At 46.5% G+C, this 17,625-nt stretch overlaps 2 protein-coding genes across 5 annotated transcripts in view; one reads left to right on the top strand and one right to left on the bottom strand.

The window, feature by feature from the left end:
• The first annotated feature begins 627 nt into the window (after positions 1-627).
• The window catches only part of NT5E (5'-nucleotidase ecto), a 77,321-nt gene continuing 60,323 nt past the window's right edge, over positions 628-17,625 (top strand). For 2 of the 4 annotated variants that reach the window (XM_059731797.1, XM_059731804.1), the window contains exons 1-3: positions 633-1,282; positions 12,155-12,377; positions 16,308-16,496. In XM_059731797.1, coding sequence (XP_059587780.1) covers positions 905-1,282; positions 12,155-12,377; positions 16,308-16,496 — 790 coding nt within the window. In that variant the 5' untranslated portion in view covers positions 633-904. Of the gene's footprint in view, positions 1,283-12,154; positions 12,378-16,307; positions 16,497-17,625 lie in introns of all 4 variants that reach the window. The other 2 variants (XM_059731809.1, XM_019496802.2) reach the window with 2 other exon arrangements.
• The window catches only part of SNX14 (sorting nexin 14), a 119,398-nt gene continuing 113,118 nt past the window's right edge, over positions 11,346-17,625 (bottom strand). Inside the window, exon 29 of the mRNA XM_059731706.1 lies at positions 11,346-11,692. Within this exon, the coding sequence (XP_059587689.1) occupies positions 11,657-11,692 (36 nt within the window). The 3' untranslated portion in view covers positions 11,346-11,656. The remainder of the gene's footprint in view (positions 11,693-17,625) is intronic.

A 17,625-nucleotide genomic window follows, 5' to 3' on the forward strand; every position in this document is an offset into this window, starting at 1 on the left:
GCACAGTATTGTCTTGTGTAGACATGGCCAGTTTAGCCAGATTTAGAAAGGGACTGGACGAATTCTTGGAGGAAAGGGGCATCAGGAGCTGCTGAGCATGGGAGTTAAGGGTACAGCTGCAGAACCAGAACTTCTTAGACCTTAAATACTCAAGGCTGCAAGGGAAAGAGGAAGAGTGGGGAAAAAACCCAGGTCGCTCTCGCTTTCGGTAACCGCTCTCTGTTCTGAGGTGACACAAGAGATTGGGCAAGAGGGACCTGTGGTCTGACTCAGCAAGTGGCAATCCTTACGATCATGAACCACACTGTCTGCAACCCCCTTTTCCAAATCTCAGGTCCCCTCGGGCTCTCTCTAGATCTGACTCGGTGCAAATCGACCCAGCCTGACAAGGAAGGTCTTTTCCCACACAGCGTGCAATGAAAGCGTACAACTCATTGCCACCCGGTTGGGTGGAAGCTGGCAGTTTAGACGTAGGTTTTATAGACATCAGGGCTGGGAGGGACCTGGCAAGATCATCAGGTCCAGCCCTCTGCTCCAGGGGCAGGAAGTCAGCTAGGGGCAAAGGATCGCTGCAGGACAAGCGTCCAAATGTTTCTTAAAAGTCAAATTAAAAAAAAAAAAAAAAAGTTCGGGCTAATTGTTGGAGACAAGGGGCATCAGTAGGGGGTGCGGGGCTTGGGACGCCCCAGCCCTTCAGTGCTGGAGCCTGCGAGGGAGAAGGGAACAGGCTTGGGGGGCGGGCCCTGCTCGTGCCCAGCTCCCGCTCCCGCTGCACCCCTGGGCGACACGGGAGCCTGGGTCCGAGTCAGCGGCGGGCAGTTCTCCGGAACACGACCCGTCGTCCAGGCCCCCGCCCCCGCCCGCAGGGCCGCTCCTCGCCTCTCCTCTCCGCGGAAGCGCGGGGATGCGCGCCGTGGCCCGGCTCCTCGCGGCAGGCAGGACGGGCGGCGCAGCCATGGGGCCGGGCGCGCTGGCGCTGTGCGTGGCGCTGTGCGTGGCGCGGGCGGCGGGCGGCGCGGTGCGGCTGGCGCTGCTGCACACCAACGACGTGCACGGCCGCGTGGAGCCGGCGGGCCGCGAGGCGGGCAGGTGCAGCCCGGGCGCGGGGGGCTGCTACGGTGGCGCGGCGCGGTGCCTCACGGCCGTGCGCCAACTCCGCGCCCGCCACCGCCACGTGCTGCTGCTGGACGCGGGCGACCAGTACCAGGGCACCGTCTGGTTCAGCTACTACCGGGGCCGCGAGGTGGCCTTCTTCATGAACCGCCTGGGCTACGACGCCATGGTACGGGGCCGGGGCCGGGGCCGGGGGCGGGCGGGCTGCGCGGCTCCGCGGCGCAGAGCGGGGCGCCCCTCCTGCCCCGGCGGTACGAGCGCGGGGCCCTTCTAGCCCCCGGGGGCGGGCGCTCCGCTGCTGGACGGGCCGTCTGGTTTTAGCTCGGCTCTGGGGCCGGTAGGTAGGTGTCCCACGCGGCTGTTGTCCCGCTTGCCCAGCAGGGGAAACACCAGGACCACTAAAGTGGCTTTCCTAGCTGCAGGGGAAGACCTCTGTCTTGGCAGGGGGTAGTACCCGGACCCCGGTAAGGCATAGGTAGCCTCCCGCATTCACTTCTCCTTGGAAGATCTTGGCTTTACACCAGCTTTCTGGAAACGGGAGATTTCTTCCTAGCTTGCTGCGTATGGCTGAGGGCAGGCGAAATTCCCTGGGGGCACCCGAACACCAAGCCTCCCGGCCTGGGCCTGCACCTAGGATGTCTGCCAGAGGATTTGGAAGCATCTGGGTGGAGGATGTTTGCAGGTAGTAGGGCCACACATGGTTCTTGAATGACTCACGGATTTGGAATTGATTTGACTTGGGACATGCACAATTTTCCTTTAAAAAAAAACCACAACCTGTTGCCCCACTTGAAGGCCTCACACAGTGGCCACTGTGCCCGCCGGGCCATGCAGGTGGCCAGGAGGGAACGGCTGAGCGGAAAGCGCTGTCCCTAGCCTGTTTGAGGCAGGTCAGAGCCCGTGTTGGGCTGCAGATGGAGCCACTGGCTGGAGCAGAAGTGCCCTTTGCTGGGTCAGACCCAGCTCTGTCTTGCCCAGTCTTCTGTGGCATGTGGATCCTCCTGGCCCTCGCCAAGCTCGCCATCCGTCCCACCCTGAAGGAGGCTGTAGCCAGGAGGACCCCTAGGGACTGTGGGGCCTCTTTCCTGTCCCTCGTCCATTCCTGTCTCTGGGGAGTTTTGCTGGGCAGTGTCCACTGGCTCCTTGGACTCGTGCGGGGGCTGTCGGGTGTGCTGTGCTACTGGCATGCTAGTTTTAAACCTTTGACCATAACTCCCATCCCTGCTATGTCTTTAGTTGTCTCAAGCATTCAGTTGTTGCCTATCTAGTGGCTTCCATTTCTAAGGGAGGCCTATAGCATTTCCTTGTGGGCTCTGGCCCAGGGTCCCTAAGCAACAAATAGGTTTGTCACGGTGATGCTCCTGGCCTCAGCCAAGCTTGCCACGTATCTCAGCAGGAAGGAGACTGCGGCCAGGAGAACCTCGGGGACCGCGGGGCAGCTTTCCTTGTCCTCATCTGTTCCTGTCTCTGTGCAGTTTCACTGGGCAGTGTCCACTGGCTCTTTGGACTCGTTCAGCGGCTGGTGTGCTCTGCTCAATGTCCCCCCTCGGTGTAGTCATTCTGAACCTTTGACTCTCACTTCTTTCCCTGTTTTTCTCATTTGTTCCACAAATTGAGTTGGCACATACCCAACAACTGCTTTTGTTAGCAGCGGGGGATAACTGTTGCTCTGTGGGTGGAAGGCCCGTCCTACCGATATGTGTTAAATAGGCCTGAGTCACGCAGAGTGTCCCCCCCAGCCCTTGGTGCACTTGTTTCGAAACTTTACCCCTCACGTCCCTGTTTTTTTTCTTTAGTTGCTCCCTGTAATCACTTGATGTGTACTTAGTGCCCCCCCAGATTAAGGAGGTCTTTTAGCTTTACTTGATGGTGCATGGTTGCAATGCCCATCAAAGATGCCTGTGTCACAAATATGTCTGTGGCCCCCCTCATCAAGTGGGGCTTATAGGTCTACTTTGTGGGCTTTGGGCCTCTGTTCTGGAATGGCATGTTAAAATGCCTGTCACACATTGGCAAAGAGTGGATGCTGGAAGGGAGAGTGAAAAGGCTATGACCAGGGTTTTTTTCCTGTTCCTCACCCACTTGAAGCCTCCAGCATTTAAGGTTTAGGAAGTTCCCACTCAGAGACTGTAGCCCTCATTCCCATGTTCAACAGCCATTGATGTGCGTTTTCTCCAAGAATTTGTCCAGACCCTTTTTGAATCCGTCTACACTGTCAGCTTTCACAGCAGGTGGAAGTGAATCTCAAACTTTCATTACATGCTGCATGACTTCCCTGTCAGACTGAAGTCAGGCAAGGTCAATTTGCACTGAATCAGATCTGTAGAGAGCCTGGGTGGATCTAGGATTTTGAAAAGGAAGTTGCAGATGGTGTGGTGCATCATCATAAGAGCTGGCATTTACTGAGCCAGATCACAGGTCATCTTGCCCAGTCTCCTTTGTCACACAAGAGCAGGGAGTGGATGCTGAAAGGGAGAGGGAACTGGGTACAACCAGGGTTTTTTCCACTGGGCCTCTCCAACTTGCCACCTGCAGTATTGAAGGTCAAGGAAGTTCTGATTCATGCTGTGTGGAAACAAACTTTCTCTTGTTATTAGTTTTGTTACCTAGTTTGTTTTTAGACTAACTGGGTGCACCTACACGAGACACTTACTGCACAGAAGTCTAATTCTACTGCACATTCGTGCATCACGGCAAAAGCCGTGCTAATGCACAGTAGAATTAGTTTGCTGTGCATTAAGCATCAGGAAAAGACCGTGTGCCTTTGCTGCTGCACGGTAGCTTTGGCCACTGCACGTTTAGTGAGTACCTCATGTTAGAAAGGTACTAAACTTAACTGTGCCATAGTGATGCATTCATGCATGTGTACACACACCCACTGATGCATAAGGTTTGGTCCTGCATTGTGACTATCATGTATCAGGCTGCACTCCTTCATTCCCAGGTTTGCCCTGCTGAATGCATAGGGTTAAATCATAGGCGGCCTTGAAAGAGGTTGTTTTAGTTGGATCCTTTGCACGTAAAGGAAAGATAGAACAATGGCTTAGATAAGAGCATCTTGAACACAATTGCCCAGTGCCTGGAATGCCTGCAGACTGGGCTGATTTTCAGAGACTGGGAAAAGATAGATAAAAAAACCTGTAGGGCTGATCTAACATCAGTGAGGGAGAGGTGGCTTGGGGTGAACAGAGGGAAGTTGCCCACCGGGTGTCAGTGAAGAAAATTGTTGACATTCAGGGAAGAGACACATAGTTAGCCCTGTCAGCCTGAAATTAAGCAGGAGGCAGGGTAAATTTGCACCTTATAGGCTAACTAAATGAGAGAGAGATATATAGCACAAACTTTCTGAGAGCTGGAGCTTACTTCAACAGATGCTGTGAAAGGATGTGCAAGACATCCTTTAAAAACCAGTGTTTAAAATGGAGATAGTGATTTGAATACAAAGATAGAAAGGGAGAGGAGGAACTGGGGGAAGACTTTAGGGAAGACTCAAGAGAGAAAGAAAGAGGTCTGCAAGCTGCCCCTCCCAGTTGGAAAGAGTTTAGGCAGGCTTCACTTATTTCCCAGAAAGGTCAAGGTTAGGCAAGGAAATGTGTGTGGAACTGTGGGTGTGTGGTGCTCCTTGGCTCTGCACGCTTTGTTCTCAGAGGTCTTGTTTTGAAGACATTTTTCATCCTTGGCCGATGTTAAAGTATCAATGGCATGATTGGGATCTGAGGAGTGTTATGCCCCGTTCCACGCTGCATGCTCTGCCATGACAGATTCCAAGCCCTGTTGGACCTGAAGAGGTAGCAGGGATCCCTACCCCAGGTCCTGGCTGAACTGCAGTGTACTTTGCAAATTGCAACATTTTACCACAGGGGAGGGACTGGCCTAAGATCTGATTCCCTCCCTGAAACTCTTGGCAATGACAGCAGTACAACTAGCCCAGGCTGTTTGTTCTGGAATTGCTTTAAATTATGCAAACCTGTGGCCTGTTCTGGGGAAACCAGCCTGTGCTTCCAGCGTGGTGAAAAGGTAAAAAAGGGATGGTGCCTGCTGAGTGTTGGAGAAAGCCACTGAGAAACCACTCAAGGCCTCAGAGTAGTTCTCCTTATTCCCAGAGAAATGTAGTTACCTGTGTTAGTCTGAAGTGATGTAGGAGGCAAGGTAGATTTTCACTTTCCAGCCCTAACCAAAGTAGCTGTATATAGACATATGTAGATATCACATAGTAGCTGTGTATAGGTATAGCTATATATAGATAGAGATATAGATAGAGATATATAATTCCTTAGGTTAGTCTGTCTGTCCATCTATTTATATACTTTGGTTAGTCTATAAGGTGCAAATCCTACCCTGCCTTCTACATCACTTCAGACTAACAGGGTTAACTTTTCTCTGGGAACAAGAAGCAAAATTACTTTAAGTCCCTGAGTGGCCTCTCGGCAGCTTTCTTCAACAGCAGTATGCTACAGTGACGTAGCATCTGCAGGTGTCTACCCATGACCAGCAGCTGTGTCACTAGCGATGCGCTCCCCCATTGTAGCATGTCACTATGGTGATGTAGCTGCTCAAAATAACTGTGTGCCGCATGTATGGCGTAGTAGGGGTTGTTACTGTGCCACGATTTAGTACTTCCAAAGAAAGTACTAAATCATGGCACAGTAACAATGGCACCATAGTGACATGTGTAGACGCGCCCCTTCATGAACTTAAGCTCACTTAATCAGACTTGTTCTGAGACAGGGAGCTGTTGTAGCTCCCAGAAAGGTTGGGCTCAGGGTGGAAGAAGAGGAGAGGTTCCTCTTTATATGTAAAGATAACTACCCTTGAAGAGTAATTGGGAATGGAGAAACAGTCTAGTGATTTAAGTGATATAAAAGAAACTTTTATTCCTGGTAGTTATGTAGACAACCCCTCTTGTTATCTCTGTTCTGTCTATTGCTCTTTTTCCTTCCTGATTAACAGGGATCCTGGTTTTCCCTGATAAAAATACCAAATTCTCTCCTAAAAAGCCCCAAATCTGTGATTAAAATTAAAGCCCCCCCCCCCCCCCACACACACACACTCTCTCCCGGCCCTGCTGGTGCCTCTCACTCCCCACCAACAGCCCCCACAGCCTTGCTGGTGCCCCTTAATCCCCACCCGCAGCCCCTGTTCCCCCAGTCCTGCTGGAGGGGACCCCCAGCTGTCAGGGCTACAGACCCGGGTCTGCAGCCCCCTGCCCCTGCTCCCCCCTGCTGCAGGCTTGGGCAGGGTGGCTCCCTGCCACTGCGTGCATTCTGGGGCGGCAGGGGGGACCCGTGCACTCCAGATCTGTACCAGGGGCAGGAGCAGGTTGCAGGCTTGAGCTCCCGCCCTGCTTTCCTCCCCCAGGCCCTCCCCAGACCAGCAGGCACAACCCCGTGCAGCTAGGGACAGCGGGGCCACGCAGGGATTCCTTACCATTGCGAGCCCCACCCCCAGCTGCCCTGGTGATGCGCCTGCAGTGCCTCCAGCACCTGCTGCTGCTTTGAGGGGTGCAACCCCGTGCTGCTGCCCTCACTGCAGCCCCACACACAGTAGGCGCATCGCCAGGGCAGCAGAGGGAGAGTGGCGGTGAGGTTTTCTGCGCAGCTCCTCCACTCCCTGCTGCGCCAGGTCACCGGGCGGGGGAAGGGAAGCAGGGCAACTGGGAACAGCATGCCACTGGTGGGTTTCTCTGGTGAAATGAGAAATCTGTGTTTGCCTCTGATAAAGGTTAAAATCCATGATTTACTCCGTTTTTCCATGGGAAACAGAAAACCTGGATCCCTGCTGATAAATATAGAGGTAGTTAGTCATGCTAGTCCAGGGGCAGGCAATTATTTTGGGCGGAGGGACGCTTACTGAGTTTTCCCAAGGCATCGAGGGTCGCACGACAGGCAGCCAGGGGCAGATAAGTATTAACTTCCTCAATTTTTTAGGGGCCCCACGGGCCGGATATAATGGCTTGGCAGGCCGCATTTTGCCCACCCCGTGCTAGTCTGAAGTCAGGCAGACAGTGCCACACTACTCTGCCTTCTTCCTGATAAATAGGAAATAGGAAATAAGTCACTTTTCCACTCAGTTTTGTCATAGGGCATGACCTTGCACACTGAGTGGTATTACTGCCATACCAAGACTGGTATTGTGTTTACAGAGACTCAAATGAATTAAGATTTATTGAAATATTCTCTGGTATAGCAGCTACAAGATCTGAGAGTGAGGACCTTTCTCAGCTATCTAACTTTGTGTTTACCTGTCTGCTATCATGATAATTTTTCCCATCATCCCTGAAACGTGGACATATTATTAGACCAACTTTGGAAGAAAGGAACTGACACAGATTACTCAGATGAGAAACAGCCCTTCCCTGCTAGGATGTTGGAGGAAGCACAGTGAGTAAGCTCTTACACTGCTTCCTTCCAGTACCCTTCCCTGGATCCAAATTGCCATGTAGCATGATTTTATAGATTTTCATAGATTTCATAGACATTAGGGCTGGAAGGGACCTCGAAGATCATCAAGTCCAGCCCCCTGCCCCAGAGGCGGGAAATCAACTAGGGTCAAAGGATCCCAGCAAGATAAGCATCCAAACACTTCTTGAGTGAGTCCAGAGTAGGTGCCTGCACCACTTCTGGAAGGAGTCTATTCCAGGTCTTGGGGGCTCGAACAGTAAAGACATTTTTCCTTATGTCTAGCCTAAAACGGTCTTGGAGGTGTTTATAACTGTTGGTCCTTGTTTTTCCTTGAGGCGCTCTGGTGAACAGATTTTCCCCCAGATCCTGATGTACACCCCTTATATACTTATACACAGCCACCAGGTACCCCCTGAGCCTGTGCTTTTCCAGGCTGAAGAGTCCCATGGCTCTCAGCCTCTCTTCATAAGGCCTATTCTCTTGCCCTCTGATCATGTGTGTGGCTCTCCTCTGGACTATCTCAAGCTTCTCAACATTCTTCTTGAATTGCAGAGCCCACAATTGGATGCAGTACTCCAGCTGTGGCTTCACCAAGGCTGAGTACAACGGGAGGATGACATCCTGAGATTTACTATCATTTTTTTAGGCAACTTCATGAACAAGTCTTTTGTCTCAGGATTGCTGACTCAAATCCTGATTATATCACAGGAGGGAATGGGTTTGTTGTTCTTTACAAAATAAGTGCTGTATTTACCCAAGACATCTCTGAATTTAAGACGACCCCCCCAATAAGTAGATTTTAGACATGGAAAATTTATACATTTGTTATAATTTTCTGTGTATAGAGTCTAAATATTGGAGTGTTGTCTTAAATTTGCACCTTCCCACTGCTACAGAGGGCAAAACAACAGCAGAGGGGCAGGTGATTGGTGGGCAAGTGGCCTGCCCTAGCCCCTTACCCCTGCTTTCACCACCCATTGTCTTCTGTGCTGCCTGATCCCCCCATGCCTGCACCTCCTGGCTCTTGCCCCCTCTCATGGTGCCTGCACTCCCTGCTCCCTCCTCCCATGCCTGCATCCCCTGGTGCCTACCCCTGTCATCATCACCATCCTCATTGGGTGTTATTGATATGTTGTCAGTGTTGAAGTCTCAGGGACTGCAGTGCTGGCAGAAAGTCGCAGCCTGGAGATCCCAACACAAATCTTATTTTAAAGAACAACCATAGGTTCAGTTCGGTCCGTTGTCTACAAGGCATGGCCCTAACACACGTGTGATCTGACAGATAAGATGTTAAGGCATGTATGCCCTGACAAGGTATTGGCAGGATACCACATAGGCTTCCCTAGGCCAATACAAATTTCCTGTACTTTCTGATTCTCCTTTTATACAGTGATCAAAACGAAGTACATATTACATTCAACCAATATGGTAAAACCTTGTTAATTTGATATTGGATAGTTCAAAGTGTTGTATACCTTAAAGCTGTTGGCACTGCCTCCATTCCCAATCCCCAGCTGAAAGTATAGGTTTTTATATGCTTTACCATACAGATAATTTGAAATACATCTACTTTGTCATTTAAAGCTGTTTTCTGGTCCCTTGGATCAGGAAAAAGCTTGTTAATTCGAAATGCTGGGGGACCAAAAAATACTGACTTTGAAATAAACGTACCAATAATAATTTGTATGTATCCAAATTACTGTGGGTACATACAGACTGAATTTGCCCATTTGTGAGCCTTACTAACTGAGTTATTCCAGTGACTAATTAAGCAGATTTCATGGGCAGGGCGTTCCTAATAAAGATCAGATGCAATGATCTAGGGGCCCTTAATTCTTCTGCTTATATCAATCTAAGTGTAGAACTGTCCCACCAACCCCCAACCCTGATCCCACCAAACCCCTTGCAGACCTGCCATCCCTGATTCCACACAACTGCCCCCAATAGTGCATGTAGTGGGAACTGTTGCCCCCACCTCCTGCCTCTGAAGACCCATGCTAGGAGGACTTGGAAAGAGTGGTTGGAGGATTTTGGAGACCCAGCGAGGATCGAATCAGGGGAAGCATGTGGAAGAAGCCCATTTATCTTTGGGTGGGTGTCTCTGGGGCTTTAGTAGGGGGAGGGAGGGAGCCTTAGCTCCAGGAGATTGTTCTAGGGTACAGGCAGGAGAGCCTAGGGAGAACTTGGAGCAGCACAAGAAAGTTATTGGGCATGCAGTGAAGCTGGGAACTTGCATGGTGATTGGGAAAGCCAGAGCAAGGGAATATGGCCTGGGGATTTTTGTTGTTGTGCCCTTCCCTATTCTTACATATCCTCCCGTATCTGCACCTCATTTGAATAAAGGATTGTCTTTCAAGTCCTTCCAGCTCTGCCTGCAAACCTCAAAGTGTTGAGAGGTCACAGTATCTTGAATGGTGATAGAAATGCGCATTCTAATTTTACCATGCTGATCTACACCTTTATTTGGAAGGATTTTTTTCCCCATAACAAGCAAAAAAATTAAATATGTTTTTTTCTTCTGCTGCCATCAAACTGTGGTCCATGGACTATGCCTAAGGGGCAAAAGATGACTATGATCAATCAAAAGTATGTGAATACTCACACTTACAATTCAAAGGGGTTCACACTTCCTTCAAAATTTCCAAAGGGGTCTGCACCTCCATTTGAAATTTTTCAGGGGGCCGTAAATGAAAAAAGGTTGAAAACCACTGGGATAGAGAGATCGGTATAGTATATGCCTGGCAACCAAAGTGCATTTTCTTAGATTTGTAAGAGTTCTTTTGCATTTTATTTTGCAAAATTCAGTCTTCATTAAAGGCACCTGCAATACAGGTAAGATTCTAAAGCAGCGGGAATGTGAAGTAACTATAGTTCCTTTCTGCATAGGATTGGTATGATCTCTCTCAGGACTGAAAGCTTGCCAAAAGTTTATGGTAGACTGGAACAGCATTTCCCAAAATACACAAGAATTCTTCACCTGAGTAGAGCAAGTATATACAGTATTCTGTACTGACTGATGAAACATTGATACTAGCTTTCCAGAGAAAAGGTGGGGGAAGGAGGACCACTAACTCACTGACTTCCAGGGTAATTCTGTTATTGACTTTCATAGATCATACTCTTCATTCTTGGTATGGTTTTAAGAATGTAGGGGTATGAAATACAAATAAATTATTTTTATTTATACTGGTATGTACCATATTGCTTTTTTTCTGGTAATACCTGGCTATATAATGTTGTAATGCAAATAAAGTTTACCAAAATACAGTACATCAAGAACCACAGTCTGTACATGAATTTTCCACTCTTTTAAAGCACATCTTACATTTAAAGATAACATACTCTACTATTACTACTCTGACATTTATTAATGAAATCACTGTACTTTCCAAATACAAAATAAACATGTTGCTTGCATTCTTATCTTTGAACAGAAGGTGACAGCCTGATTTTCCTAGCTCTGCTCCCTCCAATGCAAAGACAAAGTGCATGCCTACTTCACTTCCAGCCGTTCTAGGGAGCATTGTCATGAAAACACCCTTGCTTCTATTCTGGGCCCACCAATGAATGAAAACATGTAAAGCAGGGACTATTGGTGCCTGCCCAGAGTACAACCAGTTCTGTTGCACTCCATGTCTTACATGTTTATTAGTGCTCGTGGAAGCTACATTGCGTTTTTCCAGCATTTGGTGTGCATGGATAATGAATAAGGTGATGGGGGGGGTTTTGTCACAGTAGTGCTCAATAACACAGTCTGAGGCAGTGTAGACATACCCAGAGTCATCCAGGGTGTGTATTAGTATGCTTTATTCTTGGTATGGTTTTAAGAATATACAGATGCTTCTACCCTGTTTTATGCCAATATTAGAATTTGATTTTTGTCCACAGTACACATGCCAAAGTAGGACATCATCATGTTCAAATTTGAGTTAAAAAATGGGCACATTTGCTTGATCTTGATCATTGCTTGATCCTGTAGCCTTAGCAAGGTCCTTATTGGTGCATGACTCTCCAGTATGTGGGCAGGCCAGTTGGCATTCATTAGTCTGGAAGTTTCCTCTGCATTTGCATGTTTGCGTTGTTCGAGTATCCCCACAGTTGCATGTTAACTTTAGTCTTACCAACCCCAGTTTAGAGGAGTTTCAAGCTTCTCCACATTGACCAATCAAGCTTTGTACCTGCAGAGAGATGTTCAGTAGTTTTGACATTCATCCTAGCTCCCTACTGGGTCATCTCTAGTCTTAATTATCACAGCAGGAGCATTCACGTTTTTGAATCTGCACATTCTGCTACACACTTATGACCTCAATCAAAGCATCTGGCTTGGTGGTTTTGCTTGATTCCAGGCACTAGCATAAGTAATGAGATCAATAGAAAGAAAAAGCAGAAGGAAAGGGCAGAAGGGTTATAAGGGAAGAAACAGAAGAAAAGATAAGAATTGCATATAGCATGCTTGTGTTAGTGAGAAACAACAGAACATTGTTCAGAATATGACAGGATGTTGTCACTCCAGAACAAAATTTTGTTGTTCTGTCAAACAAAGTTTGGTAGAGCATGCCCAGTATGTTACTTGTGAGAGAGCATTAATAGTAATTTTGAGATGGAATCTAACGTAATTTTCCCCTTTGTTTTTCATTTAGGCCTTGGGGAACCACGAGTTTGATAATGGGTTGGATGGATTATTGAATCCATTACTTAAAAGTGTGGATTTTCCCATCCTGAGTGCCAACATTAAGGCAAAAAAAACAATAGCAAGCAGCATCACTGGATATATTCTACCTTACAAAATAGTAAACGTGGGTTCAGAAAAAATTGGAATTGTTGGCTATACCACAAAGGAGACTTCTTTTCTTTCAAATCCAGGTATGCTTTCTTCTAGTATTGCAAGAATAGTCCAAGCATTTTTAAAAATTGACTAAGATTTTAATGATCTGTTGATAGGTTCTTATAAGGCCAAAGAAAGTGGATACTTAGATGCTGATGAAGATTTTAATTTAAATATTTTGTGTAAAACTCATGTATTTATCTAGCTTTATGATAATCTGCTTTTAACTTATGGGTGTTCTTGTTGCATGGAAAGATCCATACACATCAAACACATTCAGAGCACCTGAAGCATTCATCGAAGTCAGGGGTGTCAAACATCTTGCCTGTAAAATTTTAAAAGGGCTGGGAGTTCAGGGTTGGGGTGAGCAGGGACACCCCAGAATCTGGGGAGCAGAGCCCTATTGGGACATACATTAGCATTGGGGAGGTGAGTGACAACTACATTTAAGCTTGCAGCTCCTTGACGCTACTTTCCCCACTGTTGCTGCCACTGCTTGACTCATGAGAAGTGCGATGGGCCAGATGTGCCCCTAAGGAGTGCCTGTTTCAAATATGGTCTGGGCAGTAGGGTGAATTTGATGCATCTGGTCTAAGTGTTTTGTTTTTCTTTTTACCATAATGGATTTTTGTGGCTGTGAATTTTGTTTCTTATTGTCCATTTAAGAAAGATGATCTTGTACCTTGTGTAAGATGCATATCTTGTATCTTAATGAAAGCTAAACTTAGTACAGTACTGTCTTATTTTACTGAAATCTGACACTTTTAAATCCTGTGTAATGTCATTGCCCCCTTTGATATCTACATGCTCCAATCTTACGGAAATCAGTGGGAGTTGTGTATCTGCAGGCACCTAGTATTCTGGTGTCTCAAGTACATATCAGAAATTAAGCTGCAGATGGAACATCCATACTTTTTTTTAATCACAAATTGCTTTCATTCATGAGTAAGAGCAAAATTGATGAGGAATTTCTGACCAACAAGTCATTCCAGTAGCTGGGATTCATTTGTTTAGTAAAATAAATTAGACTTCTTCTGAATTTGAAGAACTTTCAATTAACTGTATTTTAGAATGATAAATAAGGTTTTCACATTAGAGTTTACCAACTTGCCCTTTAGATCTAATGCAGGCAGTCAGAGTCATCAGAGCCTCCAAGGGTTTGCTTCTGTGGCAACTGTTATTTGTATTTCTCTCTGATTTTTAATTAGAGCCCCAAGGGAATTGGGATCCTTTGATTACAATCTTAATAACCTTCCTGCAAAGCAAGGAAGACTGCTGGTTATTGTAATAACCTAACTTAAAAAAGGAATGTGTAGGTCTTCCCATAAGGGGGGAAGGATAGGAATAGTAGAGTGCGAATAGTAAATACTTAAGCTGAGTATTCAGATGTTAGACACATCTATAAAAGGGACATTTGAGGTCAATGAAAACTTCTTTAATTTATCTCCTTACCTGCCATGCATGTTTTGATTTCATTCTTTTCCTCTAAGTAGTAAAAACAAAATTAATAGACAAAGGGACTCTTGCATGTGCTGGTCTGCATATGGCTGTACATGTATCATGTCAAAGAATGCATATCATTTGTAATCCATTAAAAAGAAAATTGCTACCCTGTTCCCAAACTTAAAAGTATGTTGTTCTAGCCAGTCAAACAGCTGTCAGGTTGGACAATGTTAGTCTCTATTTCTTACAGTTCTGGGAATACCTCTATGTTGCTATCGTATCAGAGAGGCAATCTGGAAATGATTCTTCTTGAATCTAAATACTTCCTCACCACTGATTAATGCACACTCTGAAAAGTTATCTAAGTCGGACATGCTAGGATTTAAAATAAACTTTTGAGGAACAGTGTCTGACATTAATTTTAAGTGAGGCACAATATTTGTTGCATGTTCCTTTCTGAAAACATTTATATAGAAGGAACATGAGGCTACTGAGTTAGCCTTTCTGTTACTGAAGATGCTAGTTCAGATGGTACTGGATAAGCCATTTATGCTAAACAAAAAGAAACACTTTAACAAATGTGTAGCAACACAGGGAGATTTAAAGTTTATTAGGTAACCTGTGAGAAAAAGCACTAATAAGACAGAAAGCTTCTTAAAAAAGGGTTAAACACTTTTAGACTAAATACATTGTGGGCGCATCTTACTACAGTACTCTAAAAAGGAGTACTAAATGATGACGCAGTAACAGCCTGTACTGCGCTGTGCATGCTGCGCACAGTTATTTTTAGGCACTACATTGCACATTTGTAGCTACATAGCTGCAGTGTCATGATTCTTGCCCATGGATACTACACCACCTTAGCACACTGCTGTGGCAACATAGCATCACATGTAGATGCACCCCCCCCCCCCCCCCTAAGTACATGATAAAAATAGGGAATCCACAAGCTATTTAGTGTTTATTTTTAGGAAGTTTTCTGTATTAAGTACAACTTTTGTAATTCTGTCTCCCTTTTTTTGGACCTATACATTTCTTCAGCATATGAAGCTTTCAGCAGCTTCCACAAAAGTAGAACTGGTTTCTGTTCAGTGGATGTATATGTAATTATCAATGATCCAGCAATCCTCTGTATTGTGAAGTCCCTCCAGTTTCCTAACTTATAAAATAAGATTCAGCATGAGTCTGAATTCTACATTGTGCCTACATAGCCCTGATTTATTCTCAGTAGTTTCTTCTAGGAACTCACCATAGTTATCAAAAAATCAAGTAATGTTCCAGGACTTCCTCTGAACAGGAACCTCTGAAGAGTTTAGATATCCAGACTTCAAGTTACCAGGTTACTTTCTATTATCAGTAGGCCTCCTGTACTACCAATACTGTTTGTTGTTACTTCGGCAGTCTAAAACTGCTGTTAGAATACTTTAATAAATTATAAGCCACTCCATCCTCATGTTCCTATTGTCATCCAGCAATATTCTTCTTACATAAGGCTGCCAACATAAACAGCTGGAAACAATGAGCAAAGGAAACCTTAAAGAGTAGCCTGTAGCCAGCAGTCAGCTGGTACTTTTTGCTGAAGTAGGGGTGCACCGATAGAGATTTTCTGGGCTGATACCGATGGCCGATTTTTAGTGAGCAATATTGGCTGATACTGATCTGATCACTGATATATAGCCCAGCAGCTTGGAGAGCAGGTAAGTGGCTGAAAAGCCTGTTGTGAGGGAATGGGTTGGGGGAGGGAAGGGGCGTGGTGGGGGCAGATCAAGGTCCCCGTGGTGAGGGTGGGAGTGGGGCTGGGGTTCAGGCAGCGGTGGGCACTGCCCAGCCAGGGCAGGGCGGAGCACAGGACGAAGCTGCGAGCGTCTTCTCAGGGGTTGCGGGGAGCAGGGCTACAGGAAGGGGCTGCAACCATCCCAAAACTCGCTGCAGCCCCAGCCCAACCCCCCGCCAGGAAGAGCCCGGCATAGCCCTGGCCCCAGCCTGCAGTAACAGCCCACCCTTGCTCCGCTCACAGATCTGGGGGGCACATGCCCCCCCCCTGCATTCTAGGAGTGTGTGTAGAGGTGGGAGCTGCTCCCCCCACGCCCCTGGGTGAGCTGTTCGCGGCTCTATCCCATCCTGTGCCCTGCCTTGGCTGGGCAGCGCCTGTCCCTGCCCCAGCCCCACTCCCTCCCTTCCTCACTGTGTGGGCCTCAATCTGTCCCCCCACACCCCTTCTCTCCCCCACCCTTTCCCCCACAACAGACCTCCAGCCTGACGCTGCTCTCCACACTGGTGGGCTGCGCTGCTGGTGACCTGTGCACAGGGCATTTATTGGCAACATTATCGGCCACATCGGCCAAAAAAGTTGATTGCTGATAATGTCAATTTTCTTTATATCGGTGCTTATCCGATATGTACTGATGTATGTACCTTTACTTTGAAGGCCTCCATTGTATTACTGGATCCAGCCACCACTTATAAATTATTTTAGAGGTTTCTTTTCCTACTTCTGTAAGCATTAATAAATATCTGTTTTTTAGGAGATGATATCATGTTTGAAGATGAAATTGAAGCATTGCAACCACAAGTGGACAAACTTATTGATTTGGGAGTGAACAAAATTATTGCACTAGGACACTCTGGCTTTATGGTGGACCAACAAATTGCTCAGAAAGTGAGAGGAGTGGATATTGTTGTTGGGGGACATACAAACACATTTCTGTATACAGGTAATTTTCCTCTTACTGAAAGTGTTTCTACAATAGGCCTTAAAATGATTGTCAGTTGAAAAAACTGATCGTTAATTAAAGGAAATCCTTATTGAAGTAAGAGAATTTGAGAAAATATGATCTACTGCTAACTAAATACTTTGACTGCAATCAAACTATGCTAATTTAAAACAGCTGGAGATTTGGCCGCTGTAAAATGAAAGCCATACTACCTTGATTCAGTTGATTGATTTTATCAATGTATGCCTTACACTACTGCACATGAAAAATAGGCCTTTGAAAAATGTTACTGTATGTATGATGCATCTGAGAATGGTGCCATGACACAAGGAATTCATATCCAGTTGGTCTTGGTCATCTTTATAACAACCTGCAGGTTGGAATGGGAGTTGTAGGAGGGATAATTTGGAAGGTGACACCAGTAAGCTTCCAAGAAGCTCTATACACTTGGGGAGTGAGCAACAGCACTGAGTGCAGTGGACTACACGGTTACAAATGGCAGCACTGAACACAGTGCATTTAATAAAGATCTAGTTGCTACAGTCCAGATGGAATCCCTTTATTATTGCACTGTGCTATGTGCATAAAACATGGTGGCAGTGACTGAGAACTACAGCAAGAGTGTGTGATTCAAAGCATCACCTACACAGCAAAGAGAGCAGGCAGCATGGAAAGACTCAGACCTCCTGTACCTTTGCCAGCTGTATTTCCCAGTGAGAATGTATGTTTGACTGTATATGAAATTTGGGGCTAAAAACCTATTCTTTTTTATGCATTTAAATGGCACTTACATAGCCATGAAACTGCAATTTTTGGCAGAGTTTGGATTTATATAGCAAAGTTCACCCTTTACTTCCCTATTGAGCAAGCTCAGCAGGCAGCGCATTTTCAAATATTCAAGGGATTTGATCTGGTTAGCCTAACCATAATGTATTCCTTTATTTGTTACCAGATGCTAAGAACAGAAATAGCATGAGATACACACCTCCTATCCTGAAAGGAATGAATCACAATGAATCCTCCCCTGGTTTACTACATGGCGGGGCAGTTATTTGGGCTGGAAGGTCACTTAGGGAGTATTGGTGAGCTGTTGGTGAGCCAAGTCAGCACAACTTCCCCCCTGACACAC

This window comes from Alligator mississippiensis, chromosome 1 (assembly GCF_030867095.1).
Source record: "Alligator mississippiensis isolate rAllMis1 chromosome 1, rAllMis1, whole genome shotgun sequence".
In the NCBI taxonomy this organism is placed as follows: Eukaryota; Metazoa; Chordata; order Crocodylia; family Alligatoridae; genus Alligator; species Alligator mississippiensis.